General features: G+C 40.6%; 1 protein-coding gene and 1 non-coding gene across 2 annotated transcripts; one reads left to right on the top strand and one right to left on the bottom strand.

The window, feature by feature from the left end:
* Window positions 1-798: 798 nt before the first annotated feature.
* On the bottom strand, window positions 799-1,836 carry LOC107610998 (uncharacterized). The gene has a single exon (XM_016312966.2). The coding sequence runs from the start codon at window positions 1,834-1,836 to the stop codon at window positions 799-801; it is 1,038 nt and encodes a 345-aa protein (XP_016168452.2).
* A 640-nt stretch (window positions 1,837-2,476) lies between these two features.
* On the top strand, window positions 2,477-2,583 carry LOC148547806 (small nucleolar RNA R71). The gene has a single exon (XR_015897139.1). It is a non-coding gene; the product is annotated as a small nucleolar RNA R71 (small nucleolar RNA).
* Window positions 2,584-7,962: the final 5,379 nt, after the last annotated feature.

The raw sequence follows: 7,962 nt of genomic DNA, 5'->3' as shown, positions 1-7,962 counted from the left end.
TCATAGCATGTATGTGATACCCAACCCACTTTTTGGTTATATACTTCAAGAAGGTGCTTAAGTATATGTCCCAAGATGACTGTATGATCATTATTTTTGAAAGCCATCTTAGGGTACCTTTAGGCACACCAAACTTAGAGATGGATCATATGCTCCAAAATGTTACTTGTGGATGTCAAATTTGTTCCTGAGAGCTTGAATTCATGTTAAGGAACCATTGATTATTCACATAAAAGAGATAAAAGCAAGAAACTAAAGCATGGGCTGCCTCCCATGGAGCGCTTCTTTAACGTCACTAGCTTGACGGTTGGTCTTTGTCATGGAGGATTGTAGTGTCTGAGGTCCTCTCCTCTCACTATGAAACTGTCCCCATTTGATTCCTTGATAATCTCCAAATGCTCCAAGGAAAAGACCTTTCTGATTGTGAACACTTGAAGTAACTGAGATGGAATGGTTGGAAGATGGGGTGGGATTGGTGGATGGTGGATTGATATCACCTTGTCTCCAGAAGAAAAACCTTCTGTAGGAATCTTCCTGTTTCTCCATCCCCTTGGCAATTTCTTTCCAACTCTTTTCTCTTCTTCCAGTAGTATTCCAGTGACTCTCATGTTAGGACTATCCTTGTTAGCTGTTTTTTTCTGATTCTTGTGGCTTCAATTCATCCTTGAGCTTCCTTGGTTGTTGTATCTCTTGTGCTTCTTATTTTTCTACCAAGAATGGTTCCAGGGGTTCTGCTTGAGGTTCACTGTCGCTTTCTTCCAGGCTTATTTTGCTGTGATCATCCTTCAACTCTTTGGTTTATGGCTCAGATTCAGGTGTAGGCTTGAAAACATGGAAGGTGAGATGTTCGTCATGTATTCTCAGTATTAACTCCCCTTGTTCTACATCTATGAGCGCTCTAGCAGTGGCTAAAAATGGTCTCCCTAGAATGATTGGATGGAGGTAGCTTTCCTCCATGTCCAGAACAACAAAGTTTATGGGGAGGAAGTACTTCCCAACCTTTACCAGTACATTTTCCACTACTCCTACTGCTTGTTTCTGAGTCTTGTCAGCCAGTTGAAGGATTACATATGTGGGTCTTAGCTCATTAATTTGCAGCCTTCTCATGAGATATAGAGGCATGAGATTTATGTTTGCCCCCAAATCACAGAATCCTTTGTCAATCATTGTATCCCTTATAACGCATGGGATGTGAAAACTTTCTGGATCCTTTTTCTTTGTGGGCAAGTCCTTCTGGACGAGGGCATTACATTCCTTATTTATCACCACTGTTTGTCCCCCCTTCAAGGTGCTCTTCTTAGCTAGCAGCTCCTTTATACATTTAATGTAGGCAGGCATATGTTGGAGGGCTTCAAGAAAAGGGGTATTGACATGAAGAGACTTAAATATGTCCAGGAATCTAGTGTATGTTTTCTCCTTCTCACCACCCTTGAGTCTCTGAGGGAATGGTGCCTTTGGCACATAAGGTTTCAGGGTTTCCTCCTTTTTTGGTTCTTTCCCTTGTACAGGTTCATTCCCTTGTTCTTTCTCCTCCAAGTTTCCCTGGAAACTTCCTTGGCTGTGCTCTGTTGGCTTGCTAGTATCTTCTTCCAGCATTTCTTCATTTTTAAGAGTGATTGCCTTACACTCTTCCCATTTTACATTCTTCATTTCCCCTCTTGGATTTTTCTCAGTGTCACTTGGAAAACTATCAGTGGACTTATGAATCTGCTGAGAGAGGTGTCCTACTTGAGATTCAAGCTTCTTAATGGTCTCTCCTCTGCTTTTCATACTACTCCTCACTTCTTCCTTGAAATTTCTGTTGCCTTGGACTTCCTTGCAAAGATTGGTGAGCATAGCTTCAAGTCGGATAGCCTGTCCTCAGATGGTGGATTGGGAATTGGATGTTGAGGTTGGTTATTTTGGGCTTGATATGGTGGCTGCAAATAGTTATTGTATGGGTGTTGATATAATCTTGGATTGGATATGTTGGTAGGTGTACTGGTTGGGATTATGAGGTTTCTGATCTTGACTTTGGTTTTGTTGGTTTCTCCACCCAAAGTTTGGATGGTTCTTCCAACCAGGGTTATAAGTCTTAGAATATGGATCACGAGCTTGCCTGGATGAGTTCCCAATGTAGTTGGCTTGTTCCCAATCAACTCCTTCCTCTGTGTCCAACTCTACTTGAGGTGATGGTTGAATATGGATGGCCGCAGCTTGATTCTTCTCCATTTGCTTGGTTAAATCAGCCAGTTGCTTGGTAATCATCTTGTTGTGGGCCAAGATTGCATCCATGTGGTTTAGCTCCATCACTCCTCTGTGGTTACTTCTGTCTGAGGCATAAAAATACTCATTGTCAGCCACTGTTTCTATGACATCAATGGCTTCTTCAATAGTCTTCTTCTTGTTGAGGGAACCTCCAGAAGAGTGGTCTACAGCTTTCTTTGGTTCATAGGAAAGTCCTTCATAGAAGATATGCAATTGCACCAATTCATTGAACATATTAGGAGGGCATTTCCTTGTCAAATCCTTGAATCTCTCCCATACTTCATAGAGTATTTTACCATCTTGTTGTCTGAATGTCTGCACCTCAGTCCTCAGTCTATTCACTCTCTGGAGAGGGTAGAACCTTCCTAAGAATCTATTCACCATATCTTCCTAGGTTGTCAAGCTTTCCTTGGAAAATGATTCTAGCTATTTAGATGCCTTATCCCTTAGAGAAAAGGGAAACAGTAGTAATCTATAGGTGTTAGGATGAACACCATTAGATTTCACTGTATCACGGATCCTTAGGAATGTGGAAAGATGCTGATTAGGGTCTTCTTGGACACTTCCTCCGAATGAACAATTGTTTTGGACGAGAGTGATGAGTTGAGGCTTCAATTCGAAGTTATTAGCATGGATGGTTGGCTTCTGGATGCTGCTTCCACAATTCCCAGGATTGGGGTTAATGTAGGAACCTAGCACCCTTCTCTCTTGGAGCGCATGATTGGCTGCACCTTCTCTGGCATGATTATGAACTTCTCCCTGATGATGAGTCTCCATATCATCCTCCATATCTATGTCTAAATTCTCCTCTTCTTCCTCTGCACCAATAGTCTTCTTTCCTCTTGATTTCCTCCTTAATCTAACGAAGGTCCTCTCAGGTTCACTATCAAAAGAGGTTGAGGTTTCCCTTCTTCTACCTGTCATACAAGGAACAAATACAGGCGACAGCAAGTGCCAAATTCACAAAAACAGACTATAGTTAGCTTGATTATTAGCTTGCTGGAAAGTAAGGAAATATAAAGAAAAACAACAAAATTTTTAGAGAGTAAGATTAAATAGCTGAAATTAAAATTCAATTAACAAAAGAAAAAAAATGCTCAATCTAGTTATCCTCCAATTTAGTAATTGTCAATACAAAACCAATCCCTGGCAACGGCGCCATAAACTTGATGTCCATGAAAACTTGTCTTTCAACAAATTTCCAACGGCAAGTGCACCGGATTGTCGTCAAGTAAAAACTCACTATAGAGTGAGGTCGAATCCCACAGGAATTGGTTGGTTGATTAATGTTAATTGGAGTATTGTTCTAGTTGAACTGAATCAGATTTGAAATTGGGGTTGCAGAAAGTAAAATTGGCAGGAAACTTAAATTGCAAGAAATGTAAATGAACAAAATGTAAATGGCTGAATTAAATGATAAAAAGTAAATTGCAAGTAATTAAAGTGCAGAATCTTAAATTGCAAGAAATTAAAAGGGAATGGGGATTGAGCATCAAATTAAAAAGCAAAATGTAAAGAGAATGTGTGATATCAGAATAGGGGATTCATTGGGTTTCAGGAGATATTGAACTCTCCGGATCAAATCATTCTCATCTCTTCTTCAATCAATGCATTCATTGACTTTGCTTGGCAATCTTAGGTGATTGGATCCCAATGTCTTGGCTCACCAATCTCTCTAAGCTTGAACAATTGTCCAATGTCTTGATTTAATTGCTCATGGGAAGAGATGAAGTTCAGTCACTGATTATACCACACAAAATCATATATCGAAAGCTTTCTAGCGAAAATCAAGAGAAAAAAAAGAAGAAGAAGATGAAAACTATTATTGATCAATTGAATTACAATAGAGCTCCCTAACCCAATGAAAGGGGTTTAGTTGTTCATAGCTCTCAAAATGAAAAGTGAAATTGAAAAGTACATTGCAAAATTGAAAAGTGCAGAGAAAGTAAAATTGGGCAGAGTTTCCGTACTCAGTCCATAAGCCCCCTTAACTACTTAAACTCTAAGCTATTTATACACATCTTCAATTGATCTTCCAGTCTCTTGGATTCGGCTTTCTGGCCTTTTGCTAAAGTGGGTTGAAGTGGCTCCAATGTTGTTGAGAAGAGAGGGGTTGAATTGTGCAATTCTGATATCAATGTTGGAGTCAACGTTTTTGGGCAAACGTTGAGTCAAACGTTCTTTAGGAAAAAATGGATTTTGGTTGCTGCGATCAACGTTTGACACAACGTTGGGGTGCCAACGTTCGCTTGTCCACGCGTACGCGTGGCATACGCGTACGCGTGGATGAGCCATTTTACCCCTTCACGCGTCTGCGCTGCCTATGCGTGTGCGAGTTTGGGACCAGAATGCACATCCACGCGTGCGCGTCACCTACACGTGCGCGTGGATGCAAATTTCTCAATACCAATTTTTGAAAGGCTATTGAAGACGTTGGCTCCAGCGTTGGAGGGGCAACGTTCCCTCCAACGCTGACCTATCCACGCGTACGCGTCATGTACGCATGTGCGTCGATGCACCTTTCCAAATTCAAGAATTGGACCACATATCACGAACGTTAGACTTGGCGTTGGACTACAAACGCTCCTCCAACGTTGACCTATTCACGCATGCGCGTTACCTATGCGTGCGCGTGGATTGTCAAAATTCACAATCCATGCGCGCGCTCGCGCGTGGTTGCTAATTTCCAAAACCCCAATTTTGAAGGGTTATCATGCGCATTTGCCTCAACGTTGGAGTGGCAACGTTCCCTCCAACGTTGGCGCATCCACCCGTGTGCGTCACCCACACGTGCGCGTAATTTATCAAAATTCCACTATGCATGCGTGCGCGTCGCCCACGTGTACTCATCGCACTCAATTTTTCCAATTTCCAGAAAGCTCTTTGTATCATATAGCGTTGGAGGTAACATTGGTTCACCAACGTTCCCTCCAACGTGGGTATCATAATTATGCAGCAGATTCCCCTGTTTCTTTCCTCTCAATGTTTGAGGCAACGTTGGTAGTCCAACTTTGGCCACCAACGTTGCTTCCCCTACATCCTTCAATGGTCATTTTTTCAACTTCTTTTTATGCATTTCTTCACCTATCATCAACCAATACATGCATCAAAGCCTTGCTAAAGTCATGAGAAATTTGCATCATTCTTAGCACACAAGTAATTATGGCTAAAATCTCATGAAAATGCATCAAATTAACCATGTTTGAATGAATCAAGGTATACATGAACTTTTAATCTAAATGTATGAGGAATTATTGATGTGTAATGTTGTTGTGAAATATTTCGGAGCTTAGTGATTTGATGATGAATATTGATATTGTTTGTAACTTGAAGGTGAGTGTTGAGATTGTTCATAAATGATGTGGGTTATGAAGTTAGGATGATGATAAATTGATGTTTGGATTGATAAGTGTTGATGGAGTTGCTAAATTGAGATATTAAATGTTGGATGTGTTATAGTGGAGTAATGATCGAATTTATAAGTTTTGATGTGAATATTAGGTTGAATTTAGCATTAGTTGAGGTGGGTATTAAATGGTATTGGTTGATTGAATAGTTGATATGGTCGAGAAATGTTTGGTATGGATTCATGAGTGAATTTGGTATTGTGTTGAGTAAGCTTTAATTTGGTTTTAAGTTGATAGTTTTGGTAAGTTGAATTTTCAAGGTATTGGTAAAGACGGATTTTTGGTGAACTTTGCTTTAGTGTTGACAGATCATAACTTGAGTCTTAGTTTTCAAAATTTATTGAAATTTGCTTTAAATTAAAGTTCATTGAAAACTCTTTAAATGGATATAAAATTTGTAAGAAATAGATTTTTGTAGAGGGAGTTATGATCATTCAAAGTTTGGTGTCAAAATCTGAATTCTATGCATGCTGCAGAATTTGTGATTTCTGGTTTGTGTGCGCACGCACACCCCATGTAATTTTGAAACTGTGCGTACGCACACTCTTGTGCACATGCACACATGGGGATGTGGCTGTTGTTGGGAGCGCTAGCACGCTCTGTACGCACACACAACCAACGAAGTTTTGCAACCTGTGCGCACGCCCACGTTGGAAGATACACTCTGTTAAGGGCGTTCGCACGTCTTGTGTGGATGAACAGAGTTGAAATTTTTACTAACTGTGCATACGCACACCTCTATGCGTATGCACACATTTTGAAAACTTTCCTGGGCGTGCGCACGCACACCCTTGTGCATACGCACATGCCCTGTTTTTCAACTAAAATCTTATTTTTAACTGTTTCACCTTCCCAACAAGCTTGTAAACTTCTGTGACACCTATTTAAGACTTTTTGGCTTGTTTTTGGATGTTAACCATAGAGAAGGTCTTAGGTGGAATTATTTGGGTATTACTTTGAAAAGTTAGAGAACGAAGGTTTAGGTTTCTAGTGTATTGAGGATGAGTTTAGTTGAGAGAGAAGGAAGAGTAGTGAACTTGGTGATTACTGACAACAAATTGAGAAACTGAGGAACTAATGAGTTCGGAAAGGAGATTATGAATGATTATGGTTGATGGAATGAGTATGAGTGGAAGTGTGCTATGAGGAATGGCCTCTGAGATTGAATATGTGATTACGATATGCATTGTTCTCCGTCATAGGGGCTGTGGTAGTCTCTCGCCTACGTTTGGATGTGAGGCTTGAAGCTGGGCTTCTCACTCATATTTATTACTCAAGAGGATGGTGGTAGGGCACTCTCCCTCGGAACGTTTCCCTCTGAAGGAAGAAGGTGGTAGGGCACTCATCCCTCGGAATTATTCCTCCTGAGCATGGGTTTCTCTCTGGTTGCAAGGTGGTAGGGCACTAACCCACGGAATCATGTGGCATCCAGAGGAAGGTGGTAGGGCACTCTCCGTCGGAACATTTTCCTCTGAAAGGAGAAGGTGGTAGGGCACTTATCCCTCGGAATTGTTCCTCCTAAGTATGCGCAACAGAGAGACTAATCCAGGAGTTTCCGTCCGGATTTTGAGTCGGGCTTGGCACTATAACTGACATGTGATATCACAGCCAATAGGACAGACATTCATCACATGCATCTTCTATATGCTTGCTTGCTTTTATTACTTGAGTTTGCCTAATTTTATAACATGCCTACTTGCTTCTTGAATTACTTGTTATATCTCTGAATACTACCTGTGTTTTACTTGCTTGCATTATCTATGTTTGTCTAGTGCTGAGGAGGTTAGGTAGGCGGTGGTGATGGGATCACACGGAGGGTAGGTTGGTGAAGGCTGTGGGACAGCGATGACTAGTTTTAGTTAGAAATCCCCTAAGTTTAGATAACCCTGTTTAATGTTTATGGTATAAGTTATTCATTTTATTCTAAGCTTGAATATCCGTATTCGGTGTGAAGTTCTAGGATTGCCTTCGGCATCCCGGAGCCTTACATCTTACATATTAGGCATTGTTACCATATTGAGAACCTTCAGTTCTCATTCTATACTTTGTTGTTGTTTTCCAGATGCAGGTCGTAATTCACCTCGGTGAGTTGCTTGATGGTGACAGAGTGGAGGACCTTTATCCTATTTTGGAGTCTTTTGATTTATTAGTACTCTCACTTTTGTATTTTATTTGACTTAGAGTCTTACTTTATGAGAGATATTTTGTATAAGCTGTTTTACCTTCAAAACTCTGTATGTCAGTATTTAACTAGTCGGCCTAAACTCCGCAGGCTATGTCTAGTATCTTATGATTATTATATTCGTAT

Source organism: Arachis ipaensis, chromosome B8 (genome assembly GCF_059453495.1).
Source record: "Arachis ipaensis isolate K30076 ecotype BB chromosome B8, ASM5945349v1, whole genome shotgun sequence".
Taxonomy (NCBI): Eukaryota; Viridiplantae; Streptophyta; class Magnoliopsida; order Fabales; family Fabaceae; genus Arachis; species Arachis ipaensis.
The sequence above is the reverse complement of the archived record's forward strand: the minus strand, read 5'-3'. Positions and strand labels throughout refer to the sequence as shown.